Raw genomic sequence first — 19,277 nt, 5'->3', positions numbered from 1 at the left:
CCATCTCAAACCCTCACCCCCACCACTGCGACTGCCCTGGACATCCCCATCTCGAACCCTCACCCCCACCACTGCGACTGCCCTGGACATCCCCATCTCGAACCCTCACCCCCACCACTGCGACTGCCCTGGACATCCCCATCTCAAACCCTCACCCCCACCACTGCGACTGCCCTGGACATCCCCATCTCGAACCCTCACCCCCACCACTGCGACTGCCCTGGACATCCCCATCTCAAACCCCCACCCCCACCACTGCGACTGCCCTGGACATCCCCATCTCGAACCCTCACCCCCACCACTGCGACTGCCCTGGACATCCCCATCTCGAACCCTCACCCCCACCACTGCGACTGCCCTGGACATCCCCATCTCGAACCTCACCCCCACCACTGCGACTGCCCTGGACATCCCCATCTCGAACCCTCACCCCCACCACTACGACTGCCCTGGACATCCCCATCTCGAACCCTCACCCCCACCACTGCGACTGCCCTGGACATCCCCATCTCGAACCCTCACCCCCACCACTGCGACTGCCCTGGACATCCCCATCTCGAACCCTCACCCCCACCACTGCGACTGCCCTGGACATCCCCATCTCAAACCCTCACCCCCACCACTGCGACTGCCCTGGACATCCCCATCTCGAACCCTCACCCCCACCACTGCGACTGCCCTGGACATCCCCATCTCGAACCCTCACCCCCACCACTGCGACTGCCCTGGACATCCCCATCTCGAACCATCACCCCCACCACTGCGACTGCCCTGGACATCCCCATCTCGAACCCTCACCCCCACCAATGCGACTGCCCTGGACATCCCCATCTCGAACCCTCACCCCCACCACTGCGACTGCCCTGGACATCCCCATCTCGAACCCTCACCCCCACCACTGCGACTGCCCTGGACATCCCCATCTCGAACCCTCACCCCCACCACTGCGACTGCCCTGGACATCCCCATCTCGAACCCTCACCCCCACCAATGCGACTGCCCTGGACATCCCCATCTCGAACCCTCACCCCCACCACTGCGACTGCCCTGGACATCCCCATCTCGAACCCTCACCCCCACCACTGCGACTGACCTGGACATCCCCATCTCGAACCCTCACCCCCACCACTGCGACTGCCCTGGACATCCCCATCTCAAACCCTCACCCCCACCACTGCGACTGCCCTGGACATCCCCATCTCGAACCCTCACCCCCACCACTGCGACTGCCCTGGACATCCCCATCTCGAACCCTCACCCCCACCACTGCGACTGCCCTGGACATCCCCATCTCGAACCCTCACCCCCACCACTGCGACTGCCCTGGACATCCCCATCTCGAACCCTCACCCCCACCACTGCGACTGCCCTGGACATCCCCATCTCGAACCCTCACCCCCACCAATGCGACTGCCCTGGACATCCCCATCTCGAACCCTCACCCCCACCACTGCGACTGCCCTGGACATCCCCATCTCGAACCCTCACCCCCACCACTGCGACTGCCCTGGACATCCCCATCTCGAACCCTCACCCCCACCACTGCGACTGCCCTGGACATCCCCATCTCGAACCCTCACCCCCACCACTGCGACTGCCCTGGACATCCCATCTCGAACCCTCACCCCCACCACTGCGACTGCCCTGGACATCCCCATCTCGAACCCTCACCCCCACCACTGCGACTGCCCTGGACATCCCCATCTCGAACCCTCACCCCCACCACTGCGACTGCCCTGGACATCCCCATCTCGAACCCTCACCCCCACCACTGCGACTGCCCTGGACATCCCCATCTCGAACCCTCACCCCCACCACTGCGACTGCCCTGGACATCCCCATCTCGAACCCTCACCCCCACCACTGCGACTGCCCTGGACATCCCCATCTCGAACCCTCACCCCCACCACTGCGACTGCCCTGGACATCCCCATCTCGAACCCTCACCCCCACCACTGCGACTGCCCTGGACATCCCCATCTCGAACCCTCACCCCCACCACTGCTAATCTGGTCCGTGTTCCTCAAGCAAAATAAGGAGGGGTTTTGATCCCTGGATTTAATTTCAATCGAATATAGATGTACATTGTGAAAAACTTCACAGACACCTCAGGAAAAGGCTATTTATTGTGAACACTAACAGATGCCATAAAGGAGTTTGCCGTCGTGAGGTATCTCACAATTTGAAATGAAAGGGTTTTTTCATTGTGACTTCTCTGGCAAATACGACACGAACTTTTTTTACATTATAAATTCCGTGACAAACACAATGAGAACGGGCTTTCCATTGTGATCTTTCTGAGAAATAAATCCAGAATGGGTATTCCATTGTGAGCTCTCTGACAAACCCTGAACAAGGGGCTTTCTGCTTGGGATTCTCTGACACATACATTAGGAAGAGGTTTCACGTGTGATCTCGCTGACACTCGAAACAGGAAGAGATTCAACACGCCAGTTATGTTTAGTTCTGGTCTCAGTAAATGCTCGAAGTCTTACGGCCTGATTTAGATCTCGGCGGACAGGTTACTCCGTCACAACAGCGACAGCGACGCATATCCCGTCCGCCTCAATATGAACCCCATTAGAGTCTATGGGATTTATGTTTCAGCGGACGGGATATCCGTCCCCGTTGCGACAAAGTAACATTTAAGTAAGGCCCTTAGAGGAGGCCCGATGTCCAGCAGATACTTTGGCTCAGCCTCAACTGTTCGCTGGTTCTCTTTAGGCAGAGACTCATTGATCACGTAGATGTTCATGTTAAACCAATACGCTTGTTTTATTGATTATTAAATGTGATAGAAAAGACAGTAGATCTCTCATTGTCCCTTATGAATGTTTGATCAAAGCCTGCAGGTTTAGTATTATTGATTTTGAAAAGCCCTAAGTGCTGCTATAGGATCACAGAGTGGCATTGATGGGTTTTGGGGCTAAAGCCTATTGGTGCACAAATTGTCACATGGTACCTCACAAGTGGCCTGAGGGGGCATAACAAAGGCACCCACAGCCCCTCAGTGTGGGGGCCCCAGACGTTCCCATACCAGACAGGGGCCCATCAGGCCCTACTGATGTGAGTGTGAGGGGCCCCGTCAGCGTATCTTGCAGGGGGCCCCACTCACGGTTTGTTACGCTACTTGTAGTCCAAACAGATTCGATTGACAGAGTTAGATGCTGTGTGAGATTTTTCTTTAGGGTAAAAAATGTGCACCCCGGTTATTCTACAAGGCCGCTTTTTGAGGGGCTCCAATTTATAATTTCACCTCAAATCTTCTGGTGAGACTGTTCACTTTGGTTTGATGGACTAGAGCAATGTACTATCTCTTTGGACCTTCTTTGTGCCATGATATTAATGTTTGTGCCCATGCCTCCTTCTTGCCGTAGGGTGCTTTGGTCAGCGCGTGCACAGACGACACACTTCACTTGTGGAATCTACGCCAGAAGCGGCCAGCGGTGCTCCATTCCCTCAAATTCAACAGAGAACGGTGAGTAAGGAGGAGACGCTTTTCCTCTCTTGTCAAACGTATGAGTGTCTTAAGAGTGCTGTTGCGAGCCCCGTAAGCGACTCACCGGGGCTGAAATATGGACCACAGCAACTGATGCAAGCAACATGGCCGGTGGTTGTCCTCGGTGTTTCTGTGCCATATTTAGCGAACAGCGCATAAGAGGGAGAATATTGTGCACAAACAGTTTAGCCAGTGTTTTTGTGTGTGGTTACCAAATCTCCTACATTTTACGATTCCTCATACCACCTAAGAGCGAGTGCACAAGTGAGTCCTATGTGTGCTCAGATCTGAATTTTCGCTAGTGCGGATGGAAGTGTGCATGTTTGATGCTCATTTTACCACTAGTGTCAAGGTCTCAATGAGATCAGTCTGCAGAAGCTGTCTTTGTCTTTAGGTGGTAGGTGTGTAGGTCCTTCAGATTGTAAAAGCATGCTGCATTGACAGCAGGGCCATGGGTTGTGTGTTCTATGAATCACATGCAGACGTACAACTATGTGGAAAGGGTGATTGCCTAAAAACACAACCGAACTAGTACCAGTTAAATCAAAACTTCCAAACCCCTGGAAAGCAGACTCACATATGTTGGCAATAAGCATTTTTTGTCAAGGCAGGGCTATACAAAAAGTGCCCTTTAGGTCAAAATTGGGGCTCATTGATAAATTCATCATTTTATATCATACCATGGGAAATTGTGTAGCTCGCTGTCTTCCATTTGTATGGCCTCATGGTGTTTCTGCGCCTCCGTATGATCGTGAGGTTTCCTTAGACGGTCCTTCTAGGCATGATGCAGTGTTATTATCTGGTTCATCTATACAACTGTGCAGACAACCTGCCTGGAGTGTGAGTGGGAGTTGGATTGTATTCAAAGGATTGTCTTGAGTGAGTCTTGTTGGGTGAGTGGGTGTCAATGCCATCTTCTTTGAGCTGATATCTCTGTATCAATAACGCTGATGACATATTCCCAATGTCCAGTGGATGGGGACAGTCTGAACACAATATTGTGTTTATATGATGTGGCTCAGCTTTGTTGGACTATTGCTTGATATTCGTGTCCGTGTGCTTTCCGTGTGTGAGATGGGAGTGTACCACTAGCAGTTTGTGTCATGTTTGGATTTCATATTGGCAGTACACTTGGTGCTCTCTCTACTGTGCCTGATGTGTGGCCTCTCATATCTGCCAGAGGTTTGCTTGTGGCAGTTTTACTAGTTATGATGAAATGCTCGCGGAATGTGACAATATTGTATTTTATGGTGTGTTGGCTGCAATAGTGGTGTTTTTCTAACTGTCTGTGTTTGGTTTGTCTAGGTGATAAGGGCTTTTAGGAAAACCACAATGGTCTGCTCCTGACACATCTGAGCCATGATGGATGCTTGTGACGTTTTCCATGTAATGTTCAGGTTGATGCTTCTGGTTTATGTGACTAGGTTGCAAGTGCTGTTGGAAGTCATTTAATAATATGAGACATCTGAGTTATTTTGAATATATGTTCGGTGTTGGACATTTATGTGTGGGGGATCTGTTATACACCTACGCTCTGTTGGCTGGATGTGAGCAGTTTGGTATCATGGGTTGTGTTTGAAATTTATATGTGACATCTGCATGTGGTTAGTACTGTTGTGAGCGCCATACATTGACTGTATGGTGTATCTACACCTTATTAGTTCAATGTTAGTGTTCTATTAAATGTTCTGCTGGAGGATTGTAGGATTCGTTGCTGGGAAGTGCTATTTGGAGCATTGAGATAGCCAGATATATGATTTATCTGAGAAGTGTTGAATGTTAGCTGTTCCCCCTACTCTGCAGCATGAATCTTTTCTGGATACGCATGCTGTGCATTATTCCACCATCTATTGGTTGGGACGTTTGTTCTTATGGATAGTGAACGGTCGTGGAGGCACAATGCATGTCAGTCAACAGGCAAGCTCCATATTACACAACTATTGTGTAGTTACTGCAGAACATGTAATAAACTTCATTAATACACAATCTACCATTTACCCAGAGATGGGAAAAGGTTTTGGCACTGGCACCTGATGACAATCCTCAGTTGTACACTGATCCTTGTAACTTGTGGTGAACCCGGAAACAGGAAGCTCCTTCCCCGGGACTGCTCTAGGCACGTTACTTATCTGGTTTTGTGTTTCTAAGTGTCCAACAAACTTCTAAATGGATGATGAGGGAGAGCTCCATAGACGCCTTCTGCAAAAAATCCATTGAGAACTATTGTTCTCCATTCTCTTCCACCCAGCCTCAGGCTTCATTGTGGTGGCCTGTGGTTCAGAACAGGCACTGAAACCAAGAAGTGTACCTCGAGATGCGCTAACTTCAGCCGGAGAACAGACGCAGGGACGTGCAGGTGCTGCAGGATCCTCTCTAATGTGAACTGAAGAACATGACAGCCAAGGATTGCACCCATCCCACACAGGAGGCAAACCAGGTCCCCTTCAGGTGTGCCTGCCATGGTGTGTGTAATGTATGCAAGACATTCAGATGGCCACCAGTCTATACGATTCCGGGCACTCCAGCTGGACTAGTGCGCAGGTGCACTTTTAGACAGTCGGTTGGCGGTGCTGAACTTCCAGCTCATTTTTTGCTATCTCTCCAGGGTTGTTTTCTCCCATTTCCTCTGGCTGGAATCATGGTGGCAATCAGCAGCCTACACAGGCATCTGTTGAAGGGGACATCAGTCACCCTCCAGTTCTCCAAGCTGCAGTTCATTATCGTGGGTACATTAACTTCATAGCTCCCACTCGTTCGTGGTCCAGTTAAATTTGTCGTTGGAGCGTCTGCCCATTCGAGCAGGACGGTTTAGTTTCAGATTTGATCAAACTCTTGCATCCAAAAAGGGCCCATTTTCAGAAACTATTCCCGTACAGGTGGCATACTCAGATCCAAGGGTACATTGCAATGTTGTCAAAAATGAGAATCTCATTTCTCACATCTGCAGGGTGAAGGTGAACTTTAATGTATCTGTTGGAAATTAAGACCACGGTGAATCACCAGAGGCCACGGGTTGTCTCCCATTTTCACAACAACCAACCCGTGTGAGGGGCAGGAGGCAAATGTCCTGTCACTTCATTCTTTTCTGTTGGAATCCATCACTGATGATGCACAGATGTGTCCTTGATTCATTCTGGAATCAAGCACATGCCTCAGGGCCTTTGTTGTTTTTCACATGCACTGGCCTATAAATAATGATGGGTTGTAATCGGTGTCCACTCTTTTTTTCAGACATTATTTGATTATTAATTTGATATGTCACCCTATGAGTGAGGTACCTTTAAGCTGGATCCATTAAATGTAAAGAGCCACAACTGTGTGTCCTTCAGTGAAAATCAGATTGTCAATGTCCATCCCTGAAACTTATATGTTGCTATGCTATGTTGTTATATGTTTTGTTATGTAGATTTAATGGCAGCACTCAGGGGAGCAGCAGTGGTTTTCATACTTTTACTGAACTGGATGGAGTTCAATGCCAGATTGAGTGAAATCCAGAGAGAAGCTGCAAGCACTCAAGGAGAGCAGCCTTTTGTCCCAATCTTAGGGAAGTATAGCTCAGCTGAGAATAGTGGGCAGTGACAAGCAGCAGATCTATGGCCACTGCTGCACTGTAAGGGAGCTCAAGGACAAAGGTTTGGACTCTTTGCCATAAAGGCAGTCATTGAAGACTTGTTAGGTGGTAGCGCAAACACAGCGGTGCATACAATTGAGAGCAACATGCATGGGTGTGTGGGGATCCGGAGCCCTGGACTCAAGTCCCCATGTATGAATGTAGCATCAAGTGTAGGTTTCCAATAAATTAGCTGTCAGCCTTATTGATAGCTGTGCCTCATTTTACCCATGCAACTTCCTCTCAGGCATGCACTGCAGGCCCTAACTGGATTCACCAAGCACCAACATGTTGACTGCGCGATGCAGATGACACAGCTTTACTGTAGAGTTGGCATGACCACCATAAAGGCCTAATAAGGCTTACTGAAATCTTACAAAGCACTTTGAATTTCTTAAAAGTCAACCAGACGCACAGTGCCTTACCCGCAAATATTCTTTCAACTTGAAGGTGCTGTTTTTGCACTAGTCCAACCCTTGTGCTGACTGTAGTTCTTTCTACCACAAAGAAGATGTCAGATTATCCCAAGATTTGGGTAGTTGTATTTTAACTATGCATGGATTGCATTATTATTAATAATCTATCCAACCTAAAGAGAATAAAAGTTCCATAGTAGAGGTAACAGTCTCTGCGTTCTGCACTAATAGCTCCACCTCCTTGTTAGCCTCCAGACCTACATGAGCTTCCAAGTGTAAGGCTTGGCTGTTCTTCCTCATTGTCCTCTCAGTGTCAATGGCCAAAAAGAGATGCTTGGCAGTTCAGTGAACTTTCAGTAGCATCTGGTTTCTGGTGTTGCAGAGGCAGCAGACTGCTCCTGAGTTCCATGAGCCCAGGAGATGAGACCAGGAGTACAAAGGGCTCCAGTTTTAAGCAGTTCAGTTTGATTCGCTGCCTTAAACCAGCACAAGTGGTTACTGATCTTGGAGCAATTGCGGCATCTCTACATCATCCTTACAATGGCTGATAGATACCAATCCTTCATATGGGGATACAAAACACATAAAACGGAACATAACGTGCGACAGTGTCTTTTATACAATACAATACAACAATTAAACAAAATAAATACAAATGTCCGTCCTTTTCTTTAACAAAATGGTTCAACATACACCCTCTAGGGACATTAGTTTCAATTTTAGGATGTTTTGACCAAGGACATGGACTACTCAAAATATCGTTGACGTTTCAACCCTCGATGTATGTGTATACATCACGGCGGGTCTTCCTCAGGACTGGTGAGAGGTTTGGGAACAGCCAAACAATATTCAGCTCAATGGTCCTCTCCCTCAGAGTCCACTCATAGGCGTCAATTACAATATTTCTCATGTTACCCAGTTAATGATTTGTGGAGTGTAGAGGGAAAAACAATTGTTTAGTCTTCCATAGAAAAATATATATATATATATCGATAGTAGGGCAGAATCATAGCCCACTTGTGTGTATTTGATTCTTCAGATTCTATCAGTCTTCACGGAGTTAATGTAAACTCCTTGCGGCACGTCAATAGCTATTTACATAGACACACTTTAGTAAAAAAACTGGTTGGGAGCTGTAAAAAATTGGGTTTTTTTTTGAGAGGGGTGAAAACCCTTCTCAAGTAACAACCACAATCCTTCTCAGGGTGAACTAGAAAAGCCACAAAATTAACCTGTACTTAACCCTGGAACAAAAGCAGTCAGACACTGTGTTAAGTATTTATGCAGCACAAGAACAGTAATAAAGTTAAAACACAACACAGGAGATATCCCGCACCAATGTAGAAACATAGCTTAAAATGTAATGAATAAAATGAGACCAAAATTACAAAATTCAATCACTACAACCGGAGCTGTGCAATGTTAAAGACTTAAGTAAAATTAGCACCAAGAAAAAGGAAGTGCTATCTGTGGGTATCTGGTTGTGCTCGACCGGGACAAAGTCAGAATTTCAGGCTGATCTTGATGGAGTGCAGGCCAGATACAGGGACCAGGTTAGACCCACTGAAAAAGTTACCTTCTCAAAGTCCGGCGGGCAGAGTTCAACACTTCTGCATTTCACAGGAGGAGCTCAACTGATGCCAGCCAAGGGTCCAGGACTTGGGAAGGCACCTCTTGGAGAGCAGAAATTCACTTCAGCTGAGGCCAGCAGGGCTCAGGCAGGTTCAGTTGCAGGTCCAGCCCGGTCAGCTGGGCAGTCGAAAGGCAGCATTTGCAGCTTGTTGTGTCCCTTTAACTCAGAAGAGGATATCAGTCAACTGACCCTTGAAGTCACTCTGGTAATCCTGGGTTCAGGGAGATGGCCCTGTCTCCTTCAAGCAGCAAAGCAGACCTCAAGCGGCAGGGTGTTTCTCTGACGAACACAGCAGTCCTGTGGTAGCAGCAGGCAGTCCTCTGAGAAACAAGGCGAGCCTCAGGCAGCTGGGCAGTCTTCTGAAGTACAAGGCAGCCTTTCTGAAGTCTTTCACCGATCCCGGAGTGTACTGAAGAGTTGGTCTGAGGATCCATTATTTATACCTGGTGCCAATTTCTAGACTTCCCCTCCCATCTGGTTATGGAATTTCCTTCATCTCCTGCTCAGCCTCCAAGGGGTCTAGGGTGATATTGGAGGGGTGTCAAGTTCTTTGTGAGTGTCTGGGGCAGCTTCTTTGAAATGTCAGTGGGGCAAGGATCATTTCCGCCCCTCTGATTCTGGCAGGCTGGTCCCCCCTTTTCCTTACTGTCTGGAGGGAATACACAAAGTCCAACTGCCAACCACACCCAGTCATGTGACCCAGGACACAGGCTGCAGACACCAAATGGGTCGGACAGGAAAATGCCAATTTTCTAAAAGTAGAATAATTTTCAGAATTGTGACTTAAAATCCAACCTTTCCATTAAAGAGGGTTTTAAATTACACTTCATTTGAATGGAAACATGACATCCTACTATTTCTCCATCGAAATATATCAATTATTAAATGTAATAAGGTAACCCATTGTTATCCAATGAGAAAGATAGGCCTTACAATAGTGGAAAACGAATTTAGGAATTTTTCACCACCAGAACATGTAAGATTTAAAAAACCATACTCAACTTTTTAAATATAGTGCACCCTGTCCCTATGGGCTGTATAGGGACTACCTGAGGGGTGACTTATAAGCATTAAAAAGGATGGTTTAGGCCTGGCAAAAGGTTTTATTTTTGTGTGGCCGAAATGGCAGTTTAAATCTGTACTACCTGTTGCAATGGGAGACCTGAGACATGTTTTAAAGTGCTACTTCCGTGGCTGGCACAATAAATGCCGTAGGCCCATTAGTAGTTTTTAATGTACAGGCCCTGAGGACATCTATGACCGCTTTACCAGGGACTTATTAGTAAATTAAATGTGCCAATTAGGTGTAAGCCAATTTTACCAAGTTTCCAGAAAAGAACAAAAACACTTTGGCACTGGTTGGCAGTGAGTCCTAAAAGCCGGAAAAAACTGGTTCCGAAAACTGGAGGAGGACCGAGTCCAACATATGTCAATGTGATCTTCGTAAAGATATTTGGATTATGTCACTGCCAAGCTAGTTCTCGAGGAATCTCACTGGTTACGTAAGAATTCTTTTCTTTCATTCCTACCATAAGGAGAGGTATGCAGGGGCCTTCTGGACTCCTTAGGGATGCTTTTAAGTTTCTGGTTGTTACCCCGGAGATGAACTGATCAAGTGGTTTTGGCTTCTTGATTTGGAGATTTCAAGCATGAATCCTTCTTTTTCCTTGCAATAGGCAGTTTCTGTACTAAGTTGGGGAGGGGTACAGTAGTTTACAGATTAATAAGCTCTGCATGTTGTCCAGCGCATGTAGCACTCCTCATACTGAACCAGTTACGAGATCCTAGGACAGGTGAGACGGATCTCTCTTTTTGTGATTGGTCTTTCTGGCTCACTGCTGAATTAAGTGCTGGACCAATGGGAGTCAAGCTAGATTATGGTAGGCCAATGTGTAAGGATGTGCAAACGTCCAATCTGCAGACAACTAAGGATTCAATGGTAAGTTAAGGAAGGTGTACAGCACTATTCAAGCTGTATGTAGTTCAAATATTGACCACAATGGAATCCAGAATGGACTCGTGCTTCTCAGGCAGGAGAAAAGAAAACTTTGTTTGACATCCTGGATCCTATTGAGCACAAGGTGTTTAAATATCGCCTTCTCCAGCACTATCCGTGTCAGCATTCTTTGATGGCTTCAGACTGCATTTTGAAACCAACTGTGCTGTATATATGTATGTGTTATTTCTGTGGTGCAAACTTAGCCAAAAGTAGTCCTGTACATAGTCAAGGCTGAACATAGTCAACGACTAACAAGCCTGGTAGCCGGGTTGTGGGCTGTTAATGCGTTGGGAGGCCATGCTCTTTAAAGAGGTTCCTCTTCAACTTTGCCCTAAACTCGAGCAGCTTTGGGACAACCCTAATGGATGCACGATGTTGTCCAGACCCTGTGTACATAGATGGAAAGGGTCGCTGCCTTGCTTTCTTTTGTACACTTCTTAGCCGCAGTCTGATGGTGTCCTGGCTGCGGGGTTGTGGAGAACCATCAGAGATGGCATGCTTGCTGCAATATAAGCCAGGGTGCTGGGTGTGATGGCTTGTAAATGACGTCGCTGATTCTGAAGATGTTGCGGGCTGGCAAGTAGAGCCAATCTCTTTTGCAAGGAGGGGCTTCATGCGATCACATTTCTTCGAGCCCTGGATGAGACGTGCTACTGTGTACAGCATGCCCTCAAGGGGTGCAAGTATGGAGCCTGTTTCTTCCATCGGACATTTCCCTCTGGGCTGGACCCTTTGGAGGATGGTTATTAGGTCAGGGGTGCTGCCGGCACAACTGTAACTTTCTGTAGCTCCCCTAGTAAATTAGAGCAGGTCCAGGAGGGCTTCAGGAAAGAGAGAGCCTCTTTACCTGGAGGTGCGCTGGAGACTGATGCAGTGTTCACTCTCAGTTCATTGACTGCTCAACGGACCTCTTTGTCATAGATGAAAAATCCATGTATTCTATCATTTATGTTTCCTCTGTTTACTTTGCTGCATATTGTTTCCTTCTGAAAAAGAGAAAATTGCATGATGAGTGGAAATGGAAACTCCGTATACTAAAGCATACATAGAAAACTTTACTGTGTGAATAACTACAATGGAAACTCCGTATACTAAAGCATACATAGAACAACTTTACTGTGTGAATGATTACAATGGAAACTCCGTATACTAAAGCATACATAGAAAACTTTACTGTGTGAATAATTACAATGGAAAATCCGTATACTAAAGCATACATAGAAAACTTTACTGTGTGAATGATTACAATGGAAACTCCGTATACTAAAGCATACATAGAAAACTTTACTGTGTGAATAATTACAATGGAAACTCTGTATACTAAAGCATACATAGAAAACTTTACTGTGTGAATGATTACAATGGAAACTCCGTATACTAAAGCATACATAGAAAACTTTACTGTGTGAATAATTACAATGGAAAATCCGTATACTAAAGCATACATAGAAAACTTTACTGTGTGAATGATTACAATGGAAACTCCGTATACTAAAGCATACATAGAAAACTTTACTGTGTGAATAATTACAATGGAAACTCTGTATACTAAAGCATACATAGAAAACTTTACTGTGTGAATGATTACAATGGTAACTCCGTATACTAAAGCATACATAGAAAACTTTACTGTGTGAATGATTACAATGGTAACTCCGTATACTAAAGCATAAATAGAAAACTTTACTGTGTGAATGATTACAATGGAAACTCCGTATACTAAAGCATACATAGAAAACTTTACTGTGTGAATGATTACAATGGAAACTCCGTATACTAAAGCATACATAGAAAACTTTACTGTGTGAATGATTACAATGGAAACTCCGTATACTAAAGCATACATAGAAAACTTTACTGTGTGAATGATTACAATGGAAACTCCGTATACTAAAGCATACATAGAAAACTTTACTGTGTGAATAATTACAATGGAAACTCCGTATACTAAAGCATACATAGAAAACTTTACTGTGTGAATGATTACAATGGAAACTCCGTATACTAAAGCATACATAGAAAACTTTACTGTGTGAATGATTACAATGGAAACTCCGTATACTAAAGCATACATAGAAAACTTTACTGTGTGAATGATTACAATGGAAACTCCGTATACTAAAGCATACATAGAAAACTTTACAGTGTGAATTATTACAATGGAAACTCCGTATACTAAAGCATACATAGAAAACTTTACTGTGTGAATAATTACACACAATAAAAAAAGACAATGCAAAGAAAATTAAAATTCCATAGAAGTACAATTTTGTTAAAAAGGATAAAATCCACATTATTCCCAGGCTGCGCTATAATGCCCATTACTGGCACCAAGACCCTTAAATGCACTAGCCTGCTGGTCAGATAAAAACCAAACAGGTTCGTGCCTATAATACTGTGCAAGACGTCACTGAATATAGCAGCTGTGTGCACCCAACCAGTCCATAATAATTGTCCATGACTCCGAAGAACATGATTTTCGAGCCTTGTAGTCAACGAAGTTTGCAGGGCCACCCAGTGCGAATGCTTGAATGAGCATGGGAGCCATTGTGCAGGATATAACATGCCAAAGATGCTCTAAAGGGCAGGTATATAATCAACAATGGTATCCACTCCCATCTAATGAACATGCTTGATTATTGCCTTAACCCTTAGTGCAAAAAGAAAAAAGATAAAGTGCAAAATGTGATCTAAAATGCACATGTGGTGACAAGCACCTTATGCAACAAGTGCCATTAACCCAAGGGGCAGAACATGTAAGAAAAGGTTTTGAGCACCATTTAAGGATCATACACAACTGCATTATGCCAAAATAAAAGTCATTATTGGCAATATTTGTATGACCTCCTAGTGCAAGTACTTGATTGAATCCATATGACACAGGGTGCCTCCCGTGGTTGTGTGGTGTGTCTTTTGACTTGTCTACCATATACACTTACTTACTTCCTCGGCTTATACAGCCGAAGGTGTTCAGACATTACATTCATATAGATGGACCCCTACTATGGAGGGATATTTAGGCTTCCTAGCTCAGTCCGTTGAAACACCACACAAGTAAACATACCGAACCGCTTCCCTACAAGATCCCAGCCCATGTTTCAGGATTACAGGCCTCAGGAAAATGTGCCAATCAGCTATCCGCACGGGGCAACAACATATAGGTGGCTCAGCGATTCAGAAATGTATGTGCACAAACGACACCGCTACAGACCCCACTTTTGGATTTCCAATGCGCTCTGAGGTCCCATAAAGGTAGTGCCAAGAGTCTCATGTATATCATATATTTTAGGGCCGTCCTGCCCCATGGGACCTTCAAAGATGGCTGGCGGACCGCTGCCTCGTACGACTGACTCAAGCCCAGGGCCCCCAAAGTGTACATTACTTCCTGCAAGTCAAGCACCTTCCTTGTGTTTTTAAAATGCACATCTACTGGTGCTGTGCGACCACTGTACATTCCAAAGTTCAGGTTCAGAGCATTGAGTGTGATCTGCACGTGTTTTGACCAGAAACTTGATTCTTCTTGAAAAAAGGCCTGCAATGCACATCTTATTGGACCTTCCTTTGAGACAACCTGATGTTAATGTTTTACAATACCCATGTTGCGCTCAAAGTACTGACTCAGCAGCCAAAACTCCAGGCACAATAGGGAACGCCGTGTGTGTTTCGGCAAACTAGAAATGTCCTGTGTGCCTTAATGGCGCTGCTCAGGGACCTGCTATGGTGTTCCCGAACAGGCGAGATGCCCATAGCTCATAGCTGGTGAAAGGTTAGCCCGATTGCTAATCAGAAGTATTCCGTGGTACGCTGTGCAGCTCGTGGTGACGTTTTGCCAGCGCAAATGTTGTTTTTGCTGCCTCTTCTTCCATTGCCCTGGACTGTAGAAATGCTCTACTCGTGTCGGACAGCCTTATGCCCAAATAATAATATTTGTGAATTGTTGTTAGATAGCGCTGCTCCTGGTTCCATTTCTCTTGATATTTTTTGTGCGTTGTCCAAAGTTCAGAACCTCCGTTTTGTGGCGTAAGTTGTTGTGCAGTTCTTGGTGCGGCCTGAGTGCGATGTGCTTCACGTCCTCTGCATCCCAATGCGGGTTTTATCCAAGATGATATTGTATAATCAGTAGGTTTGATGACACAATCTTTGGTGGAAACAAGTTCCCTTTTGATAGATCGAGCCCTGAATCGGCATTATAAAGGTTAAACAGCGTGGCTGCGATTGCGCAACCCTGTTTTAGTCCTTTATAATTATTGTTGTGGAAGCGTGGGCGTGGCAGAGTTTGATTCGGACCCAGGTGTCCGTGTATAAAGAAATGATTGCATCTAGTACATTTTTTGATTAGTACATTTTTCGGTGTCCGCACTCGGTGAGCTTTGCCCATTGATTGTTGCGGTCAATGGCGTCAAATGCCGCCCTATGAAGCATGTGTATAATGGCACTGACCTCTTTTTCACAGCTTTATTCCCTAAAAAGGACAGGGCAATCTCAGTGCCCATGTTTGACAGCTTCGGGTGAAACCCTGACTGATGGTACGGGTTAATACTGTTTTCTGTTACTCAATCTTCCAGTTCGCGCAACAGGACTTTTGCAAAGGCTCCCCCTCCACACCCAACAGGGCTATTGACCTGCAGGTCTCTGGTTTTGAACTGTCACCTTTCTTATGAATTGGATGCAGAAGGAACCCTCCCCAGGAGGCAGGAATATTAATGACAAAATACAGTCTTGGAATAAATTGGGAATTTCTGGTGGCCAGAAATCTGCCTCTTCCCTAAAGATATTCCGGGGTAGTCCATTTAGCCCGGGTGCGCCATCTTTGTGTATTGTTTGGAGTATTGGTTTTTTTTCCTCCACTGTAAGGTGCATCGGTTCCTGCGTTTTCCTGTTTCATTCCCAGATTGCGCTTCCCAGTGGGCGAAAGATGACTCAGGGCCAACATACAACGATGTAGCACAATGTGTCCGTTGACCCACAGAAACAGCATTTACTTTGCTGATGGTTTTGTTACTGAGGCCATTGACATATTCCCAAACTTTCCTTGACATAGTGGATGCTAATAAGGGGCATACATACTTCCATTCCTTCTCCAGGTTTTTTTGTTTTAGAGCCCAAACAAGTTTTTTTTTGTTTTCTGCCCTTGCCTCTTTTAACTCCCTTTTAGCAAGAGCTTCTTTCTGCCTCCTAAATCTGCGTACGCTGAAGCAACTTCAATCATTTCGAACATTTGTGAGGACCAGCAGTTGCACATTAAGTTCTCTTTTTGTGCTATTGGCTTTCAGAAAAACGTGCGCCTACCCTCGATTCAAGAGTTTTAGGAAGCTCTGAAGGTATAAAATTCAAAAGTTTTATGAGATTTATTCACAAATGTGTAAACATGGAATACACTGTGATCCACGTACTCTCATTTCTGAATCCACTCTGGGTACATTTCATGGGCTGCGTTCGGAGTTGGGTGGTAACAGACAATCATCTGATCTGCGGAAGGAGTAAAGAAGCTGTGATGGTCTTACACGTCCCCAAGTATAGTATGGTTAAGGTTATTCTGCTGGAAATAATCTACAGTCAGAAATCACCGCCAGTGCTTCATTTGTGCCAGTGGTTGCAGGTGGTGGGCACCAGCAGTTATTTTTGAGGACTGGGACTTATTTTTCACCGTTAGATTTTGATTTAAAGCAAGAGAGAGTAAAGCAGACAGAAAAGAAAGAAGGAAGAAGAGAATATGTAAGAAATTGGATTATTATTTGGGGTGGTGGTTACCCATCTCAAGGAATAATCACAGCCCTTCTTCGGGTGGACCCTCAAAGTCACTACATTAACCTAAGCTCAACCCCCTGATAGCTATGGCAGATAGCAGACAGGGCAATGTGTAAAGTACGTATGCAGTACCAAAACAGTAATAAAGCCAAAATGCAACAAAATAAAAATTCCAAACAGAATTAGACAAAAAGAGTACAATTTAATAAACAAAATGCCACCATGACAAAACGTCCAATACAGGACCGCAAATATGATTTTTCAAAGTTTTAAGTAAAACTAGCACCATGAAGCTCAAGGTGCGACTGATAGTTAACAGTCATGGCAGACCAAGACCTAAGCGCAATTTGACACTGACCACAATAGAGCGCGGGTCGGATATACCAACCAGTTTCTTCCCGGTCAAAGAATTTACCTTCTCACTTAGTCCGTTAAATCCAAATTCAACACAGGATTACACGTTTATGGCCCTCTCAGGACATTTTAGGAGGCAGTTAGAGACTCCCAAGGTGTTAGGCAGAGGCCAGAGAGCACGATCCAGTCCAGGTCCAGTTGCCACTTGTCAGTTGGGTAGTTGCAGGGAAAAAGCATCTTCTACCTTACTGTGTCCCTGTAGCTTTACCAGGTGCTCAGAATTATGACCCTTAGAGTCACCATCGCAGGTTCACGGGGGTGAGAACGACTCCTGAGCACGCCCTTACCAATGGGGTAATTGTTCCCTTGGCCAACTCTACTCACTTTTTCAAGATGGCAGAAGTAGCAGAAGTGTTCAGCAACACTAAACTGTGATTGCTAGCGGTGTGTGTGGGGAGTGTACTATGGAAATCTTAGTGTCCTCCCACATCTCAAACTAAAATCCAGTTTAGGGCAGTCACTGTGTCCACAATAAACCCAGAGACAGATGTCTGGTAGAGCAAAGCAAAGTTTTCCAGCAACCAGACAGTAGATGCATAAGAACTGTTTTGGAATCTTGCTTCCCACCCTTTCAAGTGCACCCCGATTGTTATATGTAAATCTCAGCAGCCCTGTCAAGCATGATTTGATACTCCAGCAGGATTTGTCACTTTATCATCCAAAAGAGGCGTTCTGTAGTTGGAACCTGCCTGGCTGGTGAGACAAAGGAAACATTTGCCTTCGGTAGGGGAAGCCTTTTTAAAGTTAATCCAATTCCTGGGGCTAACCCCACTAGTCATCCTGTCAACGGAACAACAACACTTCCCCACACTCAGGGCCTCATGTAGGTAGCCAAATACCGGTCGGTAACGGCCGATTTTCGGTAAATATGCCGTTACCGACCGGTATTCAGACAAGTGAGATGTAGGAGTCCAAAAACCACTTTTCGGTAAATATGAGGCGGTAAATACCGATTCATATTTACCGAATTCCAAAATACCGAATCAGATTTACCGAATACATAATTAACGATTCGGTAAACATGAAGTGGTAAACATGAAGTGGTAAAATTGAAAATGACATGTAGGAGCACTCGGTAATTAAGAAATCCAGGAAAATCGGTAAATAAGAGTCGGTAATTAACACGGATTGAAAGCAGGTGGTAACCATCAACAATGCATATAGGCAAACCCAAAATGCAACAGCGTGGACAACATGGCCGCCATGTACGTCATTGCAAGGCGCCTACGTCTACAGGCAGCAGGACTGAGGGTGTGGCGACGGGAGGAACAAATCTACAGACAGCGCATCACACTATTCCAGCTGACTGATGCAGAGATACATGAGAGGTACAGGCTACACCCCGAAACCATCATGGACTTAATCAGGGACCTTCACCCACTCCTGGACCAGCCAATAAGAAGGGCGCACGCCATACCCCCACATGTGCAGGTGCTCTGCAGCCTACATCTGTTGGCATCCGGCAGTTATCAGGTGGTGATAGCTGCGGTGGGTGGGGTATCCCAGAGTTGCCTGTCACGTTTCTTCAGGAAGTTCCTGGATGCCATGATGCAGAGAATGCACCACTACATAAGCTTCCCAAACACACAGGCTGCACTGCAGAAAACAAAAACAGACTTTTATCACATGGCACAGTTCCCCCATGTCATCGGCTGTATTGATGGTACACACATCCCAATCTGTCCACCAGCTGATACAGAGCACATCTACAGGAACAGGAAGTCCACCCACTCCATCAATGTGCAGGTGATCTGTGATGCAGGGAACATCATCACAGATATTGTTGCAAAGTTTCCTGGGAGCACCCACGACTCTTACATCTTCCAGAATAGTGGGATCTACACACGACTGAGTGCCGGAGAATTCGGAGAGGGATACCTGCTAGGTAAGTAACAGTGACGCCCCTTGAAACCTGCAAATCATAGTGTATAGAGGCATGTTACTGATGGTTCCCTTTT

General features: G+C 45.7%; 1 protein-coding gene across 8 annotated transcripts in view; it reads left to right on the top strand.

Annotated features, from left to right (window-relative positions):
* STXBP5L (syntaxin binding protein 5L) overlaps positions 1-19,277 on the top strand; it is a 1,956,595-nt gene that overhangs the window by 687,782 nt on the left and 1,249,536 nt on the right. For all 8 annotated transcript variants that reach the window (XM_085621040.1, XM_085621038.1, XM_085621036.1 and 5 more), the window contains exon 4: positions 3,378-3,478. In XM_085621040.1, the coding sequence (XP_085477166.1) occupies positions 3,378-3,478 (101 nt within the window). The remainder of the gene's footprint in view (positions 1-3,377; positions 3,479-19,277) is intronic.

This window comes from Triturus cristatus, chromosome 8 (genome assembly GCF_964204655.1).
Source record: "Triturus cristatus chromosome 8, aTriCri1.1, whole genome shotgun sequence".
Classification (NCBI taxonomy): domain Eukaryota; kingdom Metazoa; phylum Chordata; class Amphibia; order Caudata; family Salamandridae; genus Triturus; species Triturus cristatus.
Note: the sequence above shows the minus strand (reverse complement) of the source record. Positions and strands in the feature narration are given on the sequence as shown.